Here is a 21,037-nt window from a genome sequence, read left to right as displayed (position 1 = left end):
TTTCAGCAATGGTATTGGCATCGGCATTGATATAATTATATGCGAGTGGTCAATGCCATGAAGTTTCGGATTTTTTTTCATGGCAGTAACATGGCAAGTTCTTCATTCGGACAAAGTCACCATGGGTCATACCATAATTTAGAGAGTCACGAGTTGTATTTGAAAATATTTAAATGTTTTTTAATTCAAATTTATAATTAAATTCTTATCATTTTAAAATTTTTAATTAAGTCTTTATACTACTTTAAATTTTTTAGTTAAATTTTTGTCGCATAGAAATTATTAGAATTAATAGAATATTTCTCCCCAAAGGACTAAATTCCTAAAATTGAACATTTTCTCGATGAAAAAGTCTAGGGAGCCAATGGCCTAAGCGTACAATGTGTACAATGAAGGTTTAAGAAGTATAAGAGATATGACCATTAGTGTTACATTGTCCTGTCAGATTATGCTTTTGGGATGAGTGGTTTCAGATATGGTATTAGAGTTTTAGATTCGAAAGGTCAAGAGTTAATATTAGGATAACCATCCGCACACCTAATAAAATGAACTTTCAATATATTCATTGTTCACATTGTTTAGTATTTTCATTTTCTACTTATACTTTTCTAAAAATCTAATTATAAAATTTAAAACCGTATAAAGATTGAATTGAAGCTTTTTAATTATAGAAATTTAATTATAAATTTGATAAAATTATAGAAATTGACAAAGTAATTCAAACTAATTCTAAATCCTAAACTTTTAAGGTTAATTCTAATAATATAAAAATACAATCTTGTTAAGTGTACACTAAAATCGGTTATCAAAATAAAATATATATTAGAATATAAAATATACATTAAAAATAAATTAAATTACATATATATTTTATACTTAAATATATAGTGACTGATTTTAGTGTCTAACTAACATTTTTAAATATCTATTTATTGAGTCATCAAAAAAATAATATCTATTTATTGCTTCATTGCTTGTAAGAAAGGTTAGCATAAAAGTCAGAGTCATTACTCTTTTTGTTATCATGGAATAATGGAGTGAAGTGATTGAGCATTAAGAACCTGTAGAATACGGCAGTGCACAGAAGTCAACGTTGACTTAAACTTGGACCACTGTGTCCTCTTTGGAATGTTCAAAGTTTTCTTCTCACATCAGTGACAATTCCTGTGAAGGAAACTTCAAACCAGTTTGCAGTGGCATGGCATTTCATTTCATCACTAAGAAAAAATATGTCCAATAATCTATATTATAAACACATTCATGCACACTAGTCCTAATAACTATACAAGTATACAACCCTATTCTTGTTCCAATTTGGAAACAACTTAAGATGGTAAAGTGTAGTAGTAGTAGCTTTACTTGCAGTGCTGCTTCTCTTCTTCTTATCCACCATTTTGGCTTTCTCTTCCTTCAATAATTCTGGCATTAATACAAAGCAGTTGGTGGAGTCATGACTACAATAATTCAAACCATTGCAATTGGACTGACATCATTTGTGACCATGCTGGAAGTGTTGAAGAGATTAATGGATGGGAATTGAATATTATTTCAAAAGCATTGCAGCTACAAAACTTGAATGTGGCCTTCCCCAACTTGGTCTATCTGGATCTTCACGCAATGGGGCTTCCCTAAAGCATCCCCAAAGAAATTAGTACTCACAAAACTTGTCCGTCTTTACCTGTTCGATAATAATTTTTATGATAAGCTACCTCCAACTCTTTCAAACCTTACACAACTTGAGAATCTTGATGTTTCAGGAAACTCTCTTAGTGGCAGCATTCCTTCTATTTTTGATCAACTGCAGAATCTGGCCTCTGTCTCTCTTGCTTCAAACCAAATTCATGGTTCTATTCTATCACAACTTATAAATCTTTCCCATCTAACATATTTAATTCTTTCACATAACAAGTTTCCGATGTTATTCCTCCCCAACTTTTTCTACTAACCAACTTGGACTATTTGCTTTTCTCATCAAATCAATTGTCTGGTCCAATACCATAAAATATTGCAAACACAAGTATTTGGCATATAGACCTCTCTCATAAGCAAATAACAGGGTCTACTAAATTTCCTAACCATGCTTGTTTTTCTCCTATAACACTAGATTTAAGTCACAACTTGTTGAGTGGAAGCATAGTTTCTCAAACTGGTTATGTTGTTAAGTTTAACCTTAGTCAATTTTCTCAGTGGTGACATCCCATTTATCTTTGGAGTGAATTCAATGATGGAGAGTTTGGATCTCAGTTATAATAATTTCACAGGAAAACTGCACAAGGAACTTGCTAATCTTAGATACATAAACCTTTCATACAATTCATTTGACTTTTCTCAAGACATCATGAACTCAAAGTCACAGTTACCTGATTATTGTTACTTTCAGCAAGAGTCATTAAATGGTTGCAACACACCAAGCTTCAAATCCTGTCAAACAAGCAAAAGTAAGCATCTCCTTGTAAAAGTTCTTCCTATAACCTGCATCATTCTTCTCACAATTATAGTGATAATACTTTTCGCAAGACGCACCAAAAGTAAGAAACTCGAGGAAAGAACAGCAAAAAATGGAGACTTGTTTTCTATATGGAACTGTGATGGAAAAATTGCATTTGAAGATATCATTGAAGCAACATAGGACTTTGATATCAGATATTGCATAGGAATTGGTGTCTATGGTAGTGTGTATAGAACACGACTTCCAAGTGGCAAAGTTGTTGCATTGAAGAAACTTTACCAAAGAGTCTCAAAATCCATCTTTTTGACAAGAGTTTCCACAATGAGGTAAAGATGTTATCACAAATCGTTCATAGAAACATTGTCAAGCTTCATGATTTTTGTCTCCACAATCGGTGCATGTTTTTGGTATATGAATACCTGGAAAGAGAAAGCATATTTTATGCCTTGACCATTGATGATGATAAAGCTAAGGAACTAAGTTAGAGCAAGAGGTTTAATATCATTAGTGGAACAGCTAATGCTTTAGCTTACATGCATCATGAGTGTTCTCCGCCAATAGTTCATAGAGATGTAACATGTAACAACATTTTATTGAACTCAGAGTTGCATGCTGTTGTCTCAGACTTTGGAACTGCTAAGCTTCTTGATCCTGATTCTTCAAATCAAACATTACAAGTTAGAACATATGAGTACCTTTGCACCAGGTGAAACTTTCTTGAAAAATCTTGATACTTTTGCTAAATAGATTTAGTCCTTGAATGTGAAAAATTAGGTTCATTGACACCATTCTTGGTCTGTTGTGAAGCGTTGGCCTATACAATGACCGTGAGTCTGTGACAAAGAAGTATGATGTCTACAATTTTGCAGTGGTGGCATTGGAAGCATTAATGGGAAGACACCCAAGAGAGATAATCTTGTCTTTGTTCGACTCTTCTAACAAAATCATAATGGTAAAAGATGTCTTGGATTCATGTATTCCTCTACCTTCAAATAAAAAAGATGTTCAGGCTATAATTCATATAGTAACGCTCGCATTAGCATGCTTGTGTTCTAATCCAAAGTCAAGACCATCAATACAGCAAGTGACTCACGAACTTTCTACTTTCAAAGAATCACTACTTTTGCCTTTTACTGAAATTACATTTTATCTTAATTGTGTTTGGATTGTTTGAGCTACACTTAATAATAATGTAAATTTTGTTCCTCCTGTTATTGCATCTTGTGTTGATGAAGCATGCAAGAAAATTGTTAGTAAATTAAACCAAGTTGTCACTTAGAAGATTGAGGAAACTACAAGAATTCAAGTAGCAAGACATTAAGTCAAACAAAAATTGATAAATGCCAACTCATAAAGTAACAAGTCGAAGATGTGTGCTTGATATTTAGTATAAGGATGCGGAAGCTAGTTATGAAGACCAAATTGGCCAAGAATATGTTCACTGCCTCATCAACATGAAATCTGAAAACTTCTATAAACTTCATTATTCATCACCGCCATTACGAGTTGCTTAGGGGTTAATATATTAATATTTTGTTAAGAAGTTTAGCTTATATAAAGACATCTATATTTATGTAACGATAATCTCTTCCGAAATCAAAATATTTAGTATTTGTTTTAAAAAATTTTCTCTTATATTTTTATGATTGTTAATGAATTTGAGTGATGAAAAATATAATAATATTATTTATGTGAGTGATTTTTGGGTTAAATAATTGTGGGTATTTTATTTTTATTTGGTATTAAAATTGGTTAATCGAATGTCTGGTGTCTGAAAATTTGTGTGATGTAAGAAAATTTTTACATAGTTATTTATTCATAGAGTCGGTATGACAAACATTTTTAATATTTTGTAATTCAGTCTCAAATTAGATGGAAAATTCGATTATAGTTAAAAGTCCAGTTTGGATAATCAACTTAATTAAGCTCTTTTTGATAAAATAATTTAAACAATAAATGACTATGTTAAAAGTAACTTATAAATAAGTTATTTTGTGTTTAGATTTTTAATTCTAAAAGTACTTATTTTATATAAATGTGATGAAAAGTAAAAGTATTATGAGAGAAGTCATCTTTTTTAACTTCTCTATAAGTTCCTAAATAACTTCTTAGAAAGTTATAATTTGATTTTGAAAATTGCACCATACATTAATACTACTACTTTTTATAAGTCAAAAGTTAAAAAAAAGTTATTTCTAGAATTTCTCAAACAGGCCCAAAAAGACTTTGATGTCTATTTATTTAAAGACTCAAAATCTGTGAAATTTCATTGAAACTAATTTGCAAAAAGGAGCATATGCTACGCAACAAAGAAAAAATCAACTGATGCTATCTCAAATTCATTAAAGTGTAGATTATATCGTATTTAGCAAAATAAAAAATGTCAAAAGTGTAAAAGAAATTCAGAAAACGTTAAAGTTGTCCTACAAAACCATAGATAAAGCACAAAAAATAAAACTACAATATTTGTGAAGAGAATATAAAAGATACTAGATGTCTCATTCTTCTTTCTTTGTTTGAATCTTTGGTGATGCTAAACTTGATGGTGAATTTGATAGCCTGCAAAAAAGCAGAACTGGTAAAAGTCAAAGCTTTAGACATGAAAAAGATATAAACTTCGAAACCCCACTACAAGACTAGACTATAGGAAGCAAGACAATGATTAATGATTTCCTAAGCGTTGATAAATTCAAATTTCAATATCCATAGATTAAAGTGACATTTGATTGCAACTTATGCATAATGCATATTACACATTACTTATTCATTAATTACAATGTAACGAAAACTAAACAGGAATAGCTTGTTACAAACCATAGGAGAATAGTTACTTACAGTTTCCTTCTTCTTATTCTTCTTGTCCTTATCCCCCCCCCCCCCCCCCCCTATCCTTAATGGCGCTAGGGAGTGACAAGAGACTCTCTGTATACATAGCATAGGCTCCACTTATGGGACAACAAAGATTTTTAAAATGCTTGAGCAGGTCTCCTCTAACATTATATATAAAGTACCCTCTCTTATCAAGGAAAGTATAACCTCTTCCAATAATATTACCGTTACTGGAAGAGCACAACGGGTGAAAGACTTCGCAAGGAATCTGATAGAGAGTCCAAGATGAGTGCACTTTATATTCTTTCATCACCCATATCTCGGTTTTACGACTATCATAATTGCGATAATACAAGGCTAGCCAGCCTCCTAGTAGGGCGAGAATTGAATAGGAGCATACACTCTTTACAGGTTGTTCCGGCATAGATAAACTTGAAAAAGTCCTCTCCTTCATATCAAAGATGAGAATAATATCCTTATAAGATTCAAAAATACTAGGCACCCAATGAATAGTGCCATTAAAAAACAACCCACGAGGATTCCAGTTATAAGAATCCACGAGATTAGAGAGTGCAGCATCAAGATTAATCCATAAATTGGTTCTCAGGGACAAGTAATCCAAGTGATAATGGTCATCCTTATCCTGCCAAGCTAAAACAACTAAGTAGTCATCCTGTGAAGCATCATAACCGAATCCATAGAGATGGAACTTATAAGGAAGCCTAGCGACATAATATTTATGACGAGCAAAAATATGAACATAGGATATTCTTTTGCTGAATCCAGTAAGTGGGTTCCATACCACAAGAAAATGTGGATCTCGATACAAGAGAATAAAGCCTCTGCAGGATCCCAAAACCGCAAAATGAGAAGGTTTCTTCTTGAAAGGGGGAGACATCACTTTTTGTGATGCATCATTGTCGTCTAAGTAAACAAAGTAAGCCATAGCCAGGTTTTCTATGATGAAGTATGCGTTGGTGGCAACGGGAGAGCGGTGAAAATGCAATTCCGCAAAGTCGGGATCAGAAATTAGAGAGTACCACAGCTTGGAAACGCACCTGAGGCGAGCGAGATGTCTGATCGGTACCCGCAGTAGGATTCTGTGAATCAGGTCAAGAGGGAGGATGTCGTGAATGCTCATGCTCTTGTCATTCTTCTTATTCTCCATGGTGGTTCCTCTTTTGGTCAGTTCCTTATGTGCTTCCACTTCTTCTTCTAATCCATGCTTGAATTGCTGAGCTTTTCACAATTCATATAGCAATTCTTCACTCAATCGCGGGACATGAAATTGCTTTGAAAACATAAAAGGAGGGAAGGGTCAGTTTCGGATTGGCTTTTGAAAAAAAAAAAATTTACTTTTTTTAAAATAATAAAAAAGTTTTATTTATTTTAAAAAGTTAATAAGAAATATAAAAAATTATTAAAATTTATTATTTTTGACTATTAGTTAATTTAAATATTTAAAAGTATAAATTAAAATATATTATTGAATTGTTAAACTAAAAAAATTAAATTGTTAGCTGAAAATAATAATAAAAAATAATAAATTTTAATAATCTTTATTATTTTTAAAGTTAAATATAATAATATTTGATTTATTAAATAGAAAAAATGTATTTTTTTCTATTTAAATTATATAAAATGGTAAAGTGTTTTTTTAAAGTGTATAAAATAATTCTTGAACTGTTGAACATACATTTTGTCGACCGTGAGTCATATGTATAAGTAAGATGAGGTCCTTTGAAGTTTTCTATCAAAAGCAGGGCCAATTTGACCTCTTCAACAAATTTCTACCCAAATTTCTATTCTATGCTATACATGACATGACTATTTACTACTTTTGTTTCAACTGAATGTGTGATAATGGGCACATGGAATTGAATCCCTAAAGACTAATTGCTTTGATAATAAAGTGCTTATGCTTTTAATTCCTTTCTTCTAATTTCTTATTCATTCACTTTAACTTTTGGCCATACCATTGGTTATTCTTAACAGAAATAAATAAAATTAATCAATAGAAAAAATGCAACTTATTAGATTAATTGGGATTTGACATGAAATTTAGGTGAAATTCTGTATGATATTCATTAAAAAATACTGACACAAATTTCTTAACAAGAGTTCTCTCTCTTTATATATATATAACAACTGGCAGAGAATTTAACACATGACTCAGATTAACTTCTGGTATTCTTGAAATAGCACGATTTGAAGGGTGAGTTTTAGGAAGCGCCGGTCACAATGAGGCGCAGCATTAGCCTGTCCTCTCTGATACAGGTTACTGCTTTGTTAGTGGGTCTTATTCAAAATTTCATTTTGATCTTAGCTAAAAAGACATATTATGTAGTAGTCTTCGATACTTGATATATTTTCACTTTTCCTTTTTTTTTTTATGTTAATGGGCCATAAAAGATCCAGGTAAGTAAATAAGTGATGAACACTCATAAAAAGATGGGCCAAAATTTTGCTTAAATATTTGTTAAATTATGAAAAGAATTTTAAAATTTAACTAATAAATTCACACTGGTTAAAGAATAAATACTATTTTATGAAGTAAAAGTCTGGAAAAATTTAATATAAAAAAAAGTCTGAGAAAAGTTACTACTTCTGTAAATGAGTATGGAGAAATCTTAAAATTTTTTGGCTTTGAATAAAATTCTCATTTTACATAGAGAACCGTATGAAAGGTTAGTTTTTATAAATAAAATTCATCATCCCAATCATTATAATAATTAATTTATCTTTTTAATATTATTTTATGTGTTATTGGTTTTATTTTGATTTTCTTTTACAGAAAAATATTAAGATATTTTTTAAGTATTGGTGTAGACTAATAAAAATTTTTTACCATTTACAATTTTTGAAATTTTAATCTTTCAAATTAAATTCTAAGTAATTATATTTTTCCATATCATTTTAAGAAATTGAATATATCTAATTATTAATTTGGTATTATTTTATGATTTGTTAGTTTTCTAATTAATTCTTTTAAAAAATATATATTCAATATTCATGAAATATTATAATTTTTAATATCTATCATTTTAAGTATAAAATTTTTAATTTTTGATTTAATTATTAAATATTTATCAAATTTTTTTAGATAATTTTTTAAATTAAAATGTAAGTTTCATATTGTCAATATATTATTTCATAGAAATTTTTTTTACATAAATATAAATATTTTTTAATTATATATAATTTTTAATTAAATATAATTTATTTAAATAAATATAAATATTTTAAAATTAAATTTAACATACATGATAAACGTTAGCTAATAAAAATTTAGAATTAGTTCCCTTAACATATGTTAGTGATGTTGATGCTAAGTCCACCACAACTATATCTTTTCTTGAAGATCCAAAAAGAGTAGTGGTTTATCCACATTCTTGTCTTTTATCCACATTCTTTTTTTGTTTTTTTTTTATATAGTTTATTCAAATTTACGTTAAATTTTTTAAAATTTTAATAATTATTCAATGAATTCATTTTGAAATTGATATAAAAAAAATTTCAAAAGTAATTTAACATTAATTTAAATCATCATATAAAAATACATCATTATATAAATTATTATATAAATGTATACCCAAAAATCGTTTATATATATATATATATACGGTTCCACCAAAATAATAAAAGAAAAAAGACATCTGCCAACCCAACTTGGTTCAGTCTCTTGACAAAAATATATTTATGCACTTGCCATATATATATAATGTCGAATTTAAATATTCACCCAAGACCATGGAGCAAAATTTTAATACTGAGGAGATTTCATTAACCTGTTGGCCAGTCAAAAATTACACCTCAGACCTACACAATACTGCTAAAAATAACACGTGTCTCATGGAAATTGTGCCAACATCCAAAAAAACACAAGGCGTGTGACACGCCTGATTAAGGCAGGCGCACCCTAAAACTCACCGATTTGAAGTGCCTCCTGCACCCTGCAATATAATCAAGTATTTGAAATATTTGAGCTCTTCTTAGTGAACAAAGAAAGAAGCCACAAATAAATAAATAAATGTATTCTTCGGTTACATCACTAGTATAAGAATACTATATGCACAAAAAAAAATTAACTATTATATATTTGTGTATAAATATATATATTATTTTATTTATTTTTAATATATATTTTATATTTTATTATGTATTTAATACAAATGATTGATTTAGTGATTGATTTTTGTATATACATATTTGTCATGAATATGAATGATTTAAAAATATTTTGTATTATTGATTATTCTAATTATAAAAAATATAAAAACATAGCAAAAATTAAAAAAATTAAAAAAAGTGATTGTTTTCAGTAGCTAAGAGAAGGGGGTTGAATCTTAACCCATTTTTCTTTCAATTACACTTTCTGGTTTTTGATGAGACTTTTTTATTTTTGTCCCGTTTCTAGTCACGAGACTTTTATTTTTGTCTCGTCACTTGGAATAAGACATTTTTTGTTTTAGCTCCTGTGCAGTAGAAACAGAAATGTAGTAGAAGAGAGAGAAAATTACACCCAGATATATCCTGGTTCAGCTGCTAAGTGCAGTGCAGCCTACATCCAGTCTCCATCATAACAATGATGGAATTTCACTATAATCTTCCTGATTACAAACTGTAAAGTGCTAACCCAACTTACAAGGGGATTCTCACAGAATCATGAAACACAACATAGATGAACAAAGGAACTCTAAGGACATTTATGACTTTTTCTTTTAATTTTGCACTCTCTGTCCTTTTTCGCTCTATGACTTTTTCATACAAACCTCACTGTTTGCCTTTTTCCATGAGACTCAAGACATGACAAAATTAAACAGAAAAATACAAAACAGAATACATTGAAAGAGAAGAGAAATCTGTTAGCTCAGGTAGCTCTGAGAACACTGTGCCTTACACTCTCAAACTTTCTCCTTGAATCAAACCGTGGCTGTTCTCCCTTTTTATAGAAGAGGGAAGCCTCCACAGTTGAAACCAAAACCCAAGCTTAACTTATTTTCCTTCATACATAACCGGTTCGGCCAGAGAGAGAGAAGAGGTAACCCATGCAAAACCCAACATGCAAATACCTCTAGTTCTTCCTTGGTAATCACTCTTCATCAATCCGAGCGCTCCATCCTTGGCTTGCTCTCCAAGATGAATTTCTGGCCCTTGATGCTTCATGATGATGATAGCTTCATCTGCTCCAATCTCTGCCTCTTCCATCACGTAGCCACCCTAGCTACTTCCTGTGGTGATTGAGCAGAATCAGAGACAAGTCATCCTTCCAAGGATCTTCACCTTGCTGGCCGAATCTTCTTCAACCATTTTTTGGTATGAAGAAGTCAAGATTTCATCACAAAATCTTACTACAAGTAATGAGAATCTTAGCCACAGCATATTTTTAATTTTCTTTTTCTTTTTTTTGCCATCATTGAGATGGTCTTGTAGCTTGCCTTCCCTTCTTTTTGATAGCTCAAAGTCTCCATGGTTTGCTGTGTAAGGACCGAATAAGAGAAGGAAAGTGATGAGAGAGAAGAAAGAAATTTGAACATCATTGAATTAGGAAAGAGAATGAAATTAATTGAAATAATTCTTCCCTTGTTGAGTAGCATGTAGCATTAGGTGCTGCAATCAATTCAGATGCCTTTTTTTCTCTCTCATCGTTTCCATGCAATAAATGATAATTGAATGAATTTAGAATCCATCACATGGTAATGAGCTTAGATCCGTTGGAAGCATTTTTTGCTTTCTTCTTCACTTGGTTTCGGATCAAACATGAGTGATTACTCATCAAAAATTAAATTTGGACTTTCTAGTAACAACATCCAGTCTGGCCCAAGTATAATAATCAATTCAGCCACACAATATAGGGAACATGCAACACAAGTTGAATGTATATTTTGATTTGAGCCTGCAACAATTTTTATTTTTCGGCTCAATAGTAAACCTGCATCACAAAATTATTAATTAACACATGTTACATGAAAATCATAATTAATAATTTTGCAATCAATCATTTTAATAATGTTTGTTCATCATCAAAATAAATATGAGTTTTCCAAACTCATCAAAAAGGATGGAAAGAATGACCAAGATATTAATAAAGGATGTAAACTAAATAAAAATTGAACTAAAAAAAATACAATCATTGTAATTAGCAAAGTATTAAAGTTCTAAATAAAAAAAAAAACATATTACTTTAATAATAACAATTTCTTACCTTATTTATCTTCTAATCAGCAGTTATTTTTACTATTGCTATCTCTCCGGAGATTATGCTTTCAATTCATGAATGGTAATCTCAGCGAAAGGCAAGAGATCTTTTTATTTACTACTAAGACCAAACTCAATTGACAAATCAACAATTTGTTTATATGTTCAATCTCATATTGAAGTGTAATATTTTGTATAGACATGATAATGCAATCAAGGAAATATTAATTAAAGCATTTAATATAACAGATTGGATTCAACTAGAGGAAGCTATATTTGCGCTTTCAAATGTTCCAGTTTTTCACTGGAAGGTAAATCATACTTTAAAGCAAAGTCAAAAAAAAAAAAAAAGAAAGAAAATTCTCTAGAAGCTTCTTCCAACTCAACTTGTCAATCCTACACTTTATTTACAATAGATTTAAGTGGCTCGGTTGTTCTCTTATTATGTATGGATCACTGTTTCTACGGACTACAAAGCCAGGGAATTTCTTCGAAGCCTTCTCAATGGTTGCAACTTGTCCAAGTCTACTGAACACTTGAGCGAGGAGGGACAGAAGCTGTAGGTGCAAGAATACTTAAAGGAGAAGAAGTATTTGATAGTGCTTGATGACTTCTGGGAACCTAAAGTTTGGGATCCGAATAACAAAAATGGCAGTGCAATATTAATAACCAGTCGTAATGGTGAGGTGGCAAATTATACAGAATCAAAGTCCCACTCCCTTCCATTCCTAGATAAGGATGAAAGTTGGAAACTATTTTGCAAGAAGGTCTTTAGGGGAGGAGAGTGCCCATCTGTTCTAGAATCATTTGGTAGATCAATGGTTGCGAAGAAGAAACGACTGACAGTTGAGTGGATGAGAATCATGCGCAATGTCATTTGGCATCTTGCTAAAGATAACAGTAGAGTCACTGAGGTGTTGAAGCTTAGTTATAACAGCTTGCCTCATCGACTAAAAACATGTTTTCTATACTTTTGGGATGTTTCCCGAAGACTATGCAATTCCTGTGAAACGATTAATACTATTATGGACTGCTGAAGGATTAATAGAGCCACCAAAAACAGGAATATTAGATGCACTAGAAGTAGAAGATATTGCTGAAGAGTACTTGAATGAGTTGGTGGATTGCAGCTTGGTGATGGTGGCAAAAAGGAGTGATGGAGGGGTCAAAAGCTGCCGGATTCATGACTTGCTTCTTGATCTTTGCATATCAGAGAGTAGAGCTGAAAAAGGTATAGAGAGGTGAAAATGAAAGAATGGATATTAGAGAAAGGTGCAATGCCATCTCTCCAACATCTGATCATCAAATATTGTCGCTTGGGTGAGCTTCCAACGCGATTGTGGTCCTTGCCTAACTTGCAAGATGTGCTTGTTGTGGACCCAAAGCCATCATATAGAGCAAGGCTCGGATGTGTTAATCCCAAGGATGGTTGTAAGCTCGGTTAGTCGCTCTCTATGGAAGAAAGGTGAAGATAGCACTTAGCAGCATAGTCCGAGATATTATTCTTCTCAAACCTTTCAGCAATCATCACCTCATCTCTAGCTCTTCAACACCAGAATAACTTGCTTGACTTTTTCATCATAATATGGAGCCCTTAAACTAGATATAACAATGATAGCTCCATGCTCTTAATCCATATAATCATAAATGGCCAAGAAAAAAATTGAAGAAGAATCAAATATAAAATTATCCCTTCTATTGAGAAAGACATATTTAACATTCCAGTCCTAAACATTTATTTGTATCTAGTTCTTTTCATAAATCCCTTTTTTTCCCTATTAATTTCAGAGTGCAATAGCTTTCATCTTTTGTTATACATTCAGAAAGAGGTTAAAAGAAAATGGAAGCTAGCAAGTTATGTCTTCATTTTGTTATGATACTTCTACAGAGATCTAGGAAAAACAGGGCAAAAAAGAGCAGAGGCACAAGACTGTTCTTAGTGTCCACACCCCAGTTTAAAAGTTCAGAAATTGTATTTAATAAAAATATATCTAAAAGCTAATCCTAAAACTAGGATGTACCTAACAAAATAACGTTGAAAGTCAAACATAAAAATGTAAAATTTACACCACTATTGCAACTATATCAACATGCTACAACGTTTCATTACCGATAAAATATAAGATGAAAACAGACGTGGTTCAATTAACCTACTATGATAGAAAGACCTACGAGCACATGCTCTATGAACAATTAAAAATTCAAATGGCTAATATAAAGATTCTAACTGTAATCCCAACAAACAAAATACTGAAATACTTACTACTAAGACTAAACTGAATTGATAAATTAACAATTTGTTTACATGTTAAATCTCATATTGATGTGTGATATTCTGTATAGACATGATAATGCAACCAAGGAAATATTGAATAAAGATAAAGCATTTAATATAACAGATTGGATTCAACTAGAGGAAGCTATATTTGCACTTCCAAATGTTCCAATTTTTCACATTCATAATTGGAAGGGAAATCATACTTTAAAGCAAAGCCAAAATAAAATAAAATTTTCTAGAAGCTTTGCATTACACATGAAAAAAGAAATAATTTAAAAGTTAAAACCCCTCACCACAAGACTGGCTTTAGGAAGCAAGACAATGAGCAAGATTTCCTAAGCATTGATAAATTCCAATTTTACCATCCATAGAAAAGAGTGGCATTTGATTGGAACTTGATGCATAATGCATATCAGTACGATTAGGTATCTTTTAATCAGCTTTTTATTATAATAATTAAAAAAAAAATTAAAACAAATACATCTAAATAGATTTAGTGTCTTTTTAAAATTAAATACACATTCAAAATACAAACTAAATAAAACTAAAATTTAGTATTTAAAATTTAAAATTTCTGTTTCAGTTTTAGCATTTTTAATTATTAATAAATTATTATTTAAATACATATTCAAAAATTAAATTCAATAAAATTGAATATTTTAATTTTAAAATTCAAAAAATAAATTTTAAGGGTTTTAATTATGAGGCTTGCTACACATACAAGTCTTTTTGACTTACAAGTTTTACAAGTTGCTACACATTAGAGTCTTTTAATGCGTTATTTAATTTCCAAAGCGCTACACTCACCGTGAATTATGAACGACTCCTCTTCCTCTTCCTCTTCGTCTTCCTCTTCCTCTTCCTCTTCCTCTTCCTCTTCTTCACTCACCGTAAATTATGAACAACTCATCTTCATCTTCCTTTTCCTCTTCCTCTTCTCTTCTTCTCTTCTTCTTCTTCTTCTTCTTCTTCTTCTTCTTCTTCTTCTTCACTCACCGTGGATTATGAACAACTCATCTTCCTCTTCCTCTTCCTCTTCCTCTTCTTCTCCTTCTTCTTCTTCTTCCTCCTCCTCCATGTATTTCTTCGTTATTCTCTTTGCCTTTTCATTAGTTGTTTTATTTGCGTTTATTACTGGTATTCTTGCTTCGTTTTTTTCGATTTTCATGGTTTCTGAAATCAAGCTTTGAAATCGTTTTGAAGATAATGAAACTTCAGAAATACACCCAAACGATTATAGAAAATACACCCAAACGATTATAGAAAATACACCCAAACGATATTTCTTCGTTATTCTCTTTGCCTTTTCATTAGTTGTTTTACTTGCATTTATTACTGGTATTCTTGCTTCTTTTTTTTTCGATTTTCATGGTTTCTGAAATCAAACTTTGAAATCGTTTTGAAAATAATAGAACTTCAGAAATACACCCAAACGATTATAGAAAATACACCCAAACGATATTTCTTCGTTATTCTCTTTGCCTTTTCATTAGTTGTTCTACTCGTTATTACTGGTATTCTTACTTCTTTTTTTTCGATTTTCATGGTTTCTGAAATCAAGTTTTGAAATCGTTTTGAAAATAATGAAACTTCAGAAATACACCCAAACGATTACAGAAAATACACCCAAACGATTATAGAAATACACCCAAAGGACACTTTATGCATAATTCAGAACTCTTTCTCTTTCTCCTCCTCATATTCTGCTGCTTCTTCTTCTTCAAAAATGATTTCAGAGCTTGATATCAAAAAATAATGGAAATCAAGAATAACGAAAAAAGAAAACAAAGAGAAAAGCACGTAAATGAAGAAGGAGAAAGAGAAGGCAAAAAACGAAAGAAAAGAAGAAGAAGAAGAGGAGGAAGAGGAAGAAGAATGTGCAGCAAGAAGAAGAAGACGATGCAGTGAAATTGTGCAGTAACGGTTGAAGAAGGAGAAAGAGAAAGTAAGAAACGAAAGAAAAAAAGAAGAAGAGGAAGAGGAAGAAGAACGTGCAGTAACGTTCAAGCGCGTTAATATAATAACTTGTAAAGATTTGTATAAAAAAATGCTTGTATATGGAGAGTTTCTCTTTAATTATTAACCCACATATCTAAAGCCCCTAAAAGAGATCATATTTTGAACTAATATGTTAGATATATTTTTATTGAATAAGATCTAAAAAACTTAGCTTAATTATTCATTTTAATAATTTTGAAAACGTTAATAAAAAAAATAAAAAAATATTAGATATGTTTTTATCGAATAAAATATAAAAAACTAGTTTTATTTTTAACATTAAAATTTAAATTTTAGATTTATGATTCTGGATGTGTTTCAAACATATTTTGTATATAAGTCAATAATTTTAGATGTGTAATAAATGAAAAATAACCAATTTTTACAAACATACATTTTAATAATTTTAAAAGCATTAATGTTTAAATAAGTAATGATAAAATTTAACAAATAATAAAAAAAATGAGAAATATTAGATGAGTTTTTATTGAATAAGATATAAAAAAATTAATTTTATATTTAACATTTAAATTTAAATTTCTGATTTATTATTTTGGATGTGTTTTAGAAATATTTTATGTATCATTTAATAATTTTAGATGTGTTACAATTAAAAACAAAAACAAATTTTTACAAACATACATTTTAATACTTTTAAAAGCATTAATATTCAAACAAGTAATCAAAACATCTCACTATTAAAAAAAGAGAAATATTAGATGAGTTTTTATCGAATAAGATATAAAAAATTAATTTTATTTTTAATGTTTAAATTTAAATATTAGATTTATTATTTTGGATGTGTTTCAAAAATATTTTCTGTATAACTTAATAATTTTAGATGTTACAATTGAAAAAATTAATTTTTACGAACATACATTTTAATAATTTTAAAAGCGTTAATATTCAAATAAGTAATGAAAAAATTCAACTAATAATAAAAAAATTGTTGAAAACTATAAACCTTTATCAAATTTTTATGTGTTATCTTTTTTTTTCTTCCGAATACCTGCTCTTTTATTTATCTTTAATTCGGTCTAATTATTTTATGTTGGTGGTCATCTCTAATCATTCTAGAGATAAAGATTAAAAAATAAAATAAAATAAAATAAAGAAGAAGAAAAGAATATTGATGCATAGACTAATAATTCATTTATTGTTTAATTTAAATGTTGATATAATCTTATTAAAATTTTATTCGACAATGATGATGAATGAGTTTTGAGTTAGCATACAAGTCACTCGAAATAGGAACAAAATAGTACGACTCAAATAATAATAATAATAATAAAATGTTAAATATGAAATAGTAAATTTACCTGTAGAGAAGTAATACTCTTCTATATAAAAATTTATGTAGAAGAATAATACTCTTCTATAAAAATTTGTGTGAACGTGAGAGAGAACAAAAAAAACAGCATACACGAGAAAGAGAGAGAAAAATGTATAAATAAATAAATAATTAATAAAATAATTATTTTATGAAGTAGATAGAAAGTTAAAAAAATTCTAGTGTTTGAAATTTAAATTATTTTAATTGTCAACATATCTAACTACAAACTAAGAATGTGTTTTAGCTAAAATTTAATTACATAATATTATTTAAATTTAAAGATTAAATAAAGGCTAAATTTTAAAAGACCCATAACATTTTTCAATGTATAATACTCATTACTTATTCATTAATCACAATGCAATTAAAACTAACAGAAATAGCTTGGTGCAAAGTATAAGAGAATAGTTACATATCAACTATCCTTATCCTTAATGTCATTATGGAGTGGCAAGAGACTCCCTATATGAAGTACCCTATTTATGATAACTTCTCCCAATAATATCATCTAACTGGATAAGCACAATGGTTGAAAGACTTTATAAACAAATATTATATATGTACTCCTGTGTACTCCCGTATCCATATTATCTCAAAAAAAATCTATATTTAAAAACTTTTGTACTGGATTCATAGATTTTGACATGATAAAGTTTTTCTTTCTCTTATTCTCCTTATCTTTATTCTTAATATCGGTAGGAAGTAACAAGAGACTCTCTGTAAACACAGCATAGGCTCCATTCCATGGATGGGACAACAAAGATTTTTAATAATTAATAGATTCAACTCCTCATTATTCTAGAAACCCAAACTCTTCATAGTACTTAGTCCAAAAATGAAATAAGCTAAGATATTCTTCACGCGAACAAGGACTGCCGATGGAAAAGCGTCTGCGATGGACCTCGGAAGGCTGAGCGTCGCGTTTCTGTGGTGGCGCTTCGAGCAACGCCAGCGAGATCCAAGGTCGGGTCTTAGGGTTGGGGCTCCGGTCTTCGGCGGTTTGGGCCCGTCTGTGGGTCTGAATCCTGAACAAAAAAAAAAAAAAAACTCTTCACTCTTGGAGTGTCACGTGTACAGCACGTGTCGCATGATGATTATATCCCTGTGCGTGTATAAAAGCCCCTTGATTTAGCGAGGCCCACAAAATAAAGAAGAGGAAGAAAAGCTACTTGTCATCGAAGAAAACGAGTATTCGTTCACTCAAATCCCCGTAACCGAAACCACAGATCTGACACCGATGGCGCTCGAGTGGGTTGTGCTAGGCTACGCTGCTGCCGCAGAGGCAATCATGGTCCTCCTCCTTACCATCCCCGGCCTCGACGGCCTCCGCAGGGGTCTCATCGCCGTCACCCGCAACCTCCTCAAACCGTTCCTCTCCGTGGTTCCGTTCTGCCTCTTCCTGTTAATGGACATTTACTGGAAGTACGAGACAAGGCCTTCCTGCGAGGGAGATTCGTGCACTCCCACGGAGCACCTCCGCCACCAGAAGTCCATCATGAAGAGTCAGCGCAACGCCCTCCTCATCGCCTCCGCGCTCCTCTTCTACTGGCTTCTCTATTCCGTCACCAACCTCGTCGTCAAGATCGAGCAGTTGAACCAGCGCGTTGAGCGCTTGAAGAATCGCGATTGAGCTTCTCTCTTTTTCCCTAGGTTTTCCCCGATCCCTACTTATAATTTTGTCTCTGTCTCTTTCAGTTTTCGGTTCCAGCTATATAATTGAACCTTTTTTTTTTCCTTTTTTTTTTCCGTCGTCGTCGATGTTGTTGAAGTGTGCTACTGCTAGGAACAAGTTGTATCCGTTCTTTTTAGTTAAAAGAAATTGAGGGTTATTGAGTCAATGTTGAGTTTACACGACGTGATTCAGAAGTCATAATTATAGGGTTCCATTTTGGGATTCTTGCATTTTCAATCTATTATTGTGTATTGTATTGTTTGGGGAACATTTCTATTCGAGGGGGACAAGTCACGCAGTAATTGGTACCTATATCTCTGTACATCATAGATTTGGAAACTTGATTTTGCGTGATTACGGAAGTGCTTGCTTAACGGGATGTAGTTGCTGCAATGGAATGTTAGTTTAGGAAGATGGCTTGCTAATGTTGTGCCTAGTCTGTGATAGTATCTCGTGATTCTGGTGTTGGTTATAGGTGCTGATGAGATCAACATTTTTTAAAACTCTCTGGGCGGGGATTGCAGATAATTTATTAGTACTTTGTTGGGAGTTATTGATGTTTCCCAATTTAATATTTAGAGATTCCAAGCTCATTTGAATGCTTCATGCTTCATGCTTCATGAACTTGAACCTTCCTCAGTTCCCCAGTCCCCAAGAATAGATAGTGTTAGTATGATCATTGCGTGACCGAGTACACAACAGGTTTTACTTTTCACGTTTCGATTATGTTTGCTAATGCCTAACTGTTATTACACTTAATTGGTTAAGTCTGTCTCCTGGAGCTCTGGTTATGTTCCATGCTTGTTGGAGGCGTCTTTTGTAGCACATTGTTAGACAAGTTGGTTATGATTCATGAACCTCTCTTAAGCAGTTTCTCCTCCTGCTAAATTTCTCATCTTGTTAATCTTGCCTCATCTTGGATTATGCTAGCGACTAGCGTAATTAATTATAATACCTATCATGTAATATTTTTACTTTTAAGTACCTCCACAATGCACGTATTCCTGCTGTTCGAAGGGATTTTTAAGGTTTTGCTGGCCTCATAGATGAGGCATATATATCCGTCTATCAAACTGGAGGGAAAAAAAAGACTAATCGGACGTTTTCATGGGAAAACAGAAAACTAGTATATGAATCGGGGGAAGTTACATTATATATGAAGTACTCTCTTTTATTAGATAAAAATATAACCTCGTCCAATAATATCACAGCGGCCAAAAGACTTTTCAAAGAATCTGATAGAGTCCAAAATGAGAAAATCCTTTCCTTGGGATCAAAGATAAGAATAACATCTTTGTAAGTTTCAAGAACACTAGGCACCCAATGAATAGTGCCATTAAAATTGTGTTTGGTTGTTGTCTCAATATAAATGAAATAGAGATATAGATATACAAGAGTGTATAAATATAAAAAGATATTAATTTTATATTCTATTTGGTAAATTAGACAGAATAAAAAATTGTTAAAAAATTAATATCTCAAGTTAGAAATTAATATCTCAATATTTTAAAAAAACATAAAATATTTATTTTTAATAAATGTTTACGTATAACCGTGTCTTTCATCATTTTTATTTCAATAAATAATCACTATATATGTATTTCCGTGTACTCCAATATTTATTTTGAATTTTTGATGGACATAGTGTCTATTTTAAATTTTTGATGGACATGTATACCATACCTAAAATAAATGATACCTTAAAAAACAACCCACCAGAATGCCAAAAACAACCCACGAGAATTGAAATTGCTTTGAAAACTTAAACGTAAGGGAAGGGAATGGTCAGTTTTGGTCTTTTGGATTGGCTACCGAAAAAATTAAATAATAAAAAAATTTAATTTATTTTAAAAAATTAATAAAAAAATAGAAAATTATTAAAATTTATTATTTTTTATTATTAATTAATTATTAATATTTAAAAATATAAATTGAAATATATTGTTAAATTATTAGACTAAAAAAATTGAATTATTAAACAAAAATAATAAATTTTGATAATTTTTTAATATTTTTTAAAATTAAATATAATTATTTTAGATTTATTAAAATAAAAAATGTATTTTTTTCTATTTAAATTGTATAAAATGGTAAATTTTTTTTAAAAGTGTATAAAATAATTCTTCAACATGCATTTTCTCAACCGAGAGTCATATGTATAAGCAAGGTGAGATGTATATACATGAGATTCTTTAAAGTTTTCTGTCAAAAGCAAGACCAATTTGACCTCTTCAATCTTCATACACTTGAAATGTTTTTCTGTAATATTTCTGAATTCAT

The 21,037-nt window shown here is 30.8% G+C and overlaps 2 protein-coding genes and 1 long non-coding RNA gene across 4 annotated transcripts; 2 read left to right on the top strand and 1 right to left on the bottom strand.

Annotated features, from left to right (window-relative positions):
• Window positions 1-1,302: 1,302 nt before the first annotated feature.
• On the top strand, window positions 1,303-3,618 carry LOC130963722 (uncharacterized). Of its 2 annotated transcripts, none has more exons than XR_009079846.1 (6): window positions 1,303-1,666; window positions 1,758-1,844; window positions 2,381-2,438; window positions 2,518-2,775; window positions 3,074-3,155; window positions 3,257-3,618. It is a non-coding gene; the product is annotated as an uncharacterized LOC130963722 (long non-coding RNA). The 2 variants fall into 2 exon arrangements; XR_009079845.1 differs by having other exon boundaries at window positions 3,053-3,155.
• A 1,329-nt stretch (window positions 3,619-4,947) lies between these two features.
• Window positions 4,948-6,446, bottom strand: LOC130963433 (F-box protein CPR1-like). The gene is made up of 2 exons (XM_057889552.1): window positions 5,461-6,446; window positions 4,948-5,008 (listed from the first exon to the last, which is right to left on the bottom strand). The coding sequence occupies exons 1-2, from the start codon at window positions 6,444-6,446 to the stop codon at window positions 4,948-4,950; spliced, it is 1,047 nt and encodes a 348-aa protein (XP_057745535.1).
• Window positions 6,447-17,771: 11,325 nt separating this feature from the next.
• On the top strand, window positions 17,772-19,938 carry LOC130960386 (uncharacterized). Its single transcript, XM_057885766.1, has one exon. The coding sequence runs from the start codon at window positions 18,323-18,325 to the stop codon at window positions 18,713-18,715; it is 393 nt and encodes a 130-aa protein (XP_057741749.1). The 5' UTR covers window positions 17,772-18,322; the 3' UTR covers window positions 18,716-19,938.
• The last annotated feature ends 1,099 nt before the right edge of the window (window positions 19,939-21,037 follow it).

The sequence above is a fragment of the Arachis stenosperma genome, chromosome 2 (assembly GCF_014773155.1).
Source record: "Arachis stenosperma cultivar V10309 chromosome 2, arast.V10309.gnm1.PFL2, whole genome shotgun sequence".
NCBI lineage: Eukaryota > Viridiplantae > Streptophyta > Magnoliopsida > Fabales > Fabaceae > Arachis > Arachis stenosperma.
The sequence above is the reverse complement of the archived record's forward strand: the minus strand, read 5'-3'. Positions and strand labels throughout refer to the sequence as shown.

Excerpts from the sequence above, each read along its gene's own strand:
- LOC130960386 (XM_057885766.1), top strand. The coding sequence starts at position 18,323 with ATGGCGCTCGAGTGGGTTGTGCTAGGCTACGCTGCTGCCGCAGAGGCA.
- LOC130963433 (XM_057889552.1), bottom strand. The coding sequence starts at position 6,446 with ATGGAGAATAAGAAGAATGACAAGAGCATGAGCATTCACGACATCCTC. Across the intron at positions 5,009-5,460 it reads ACTTTCCTTGATAAGAGAGG|GCTATCAAATTCACCATCAA; the intron begins GTACTTTATATA and ends GCTTTTTTGCAG.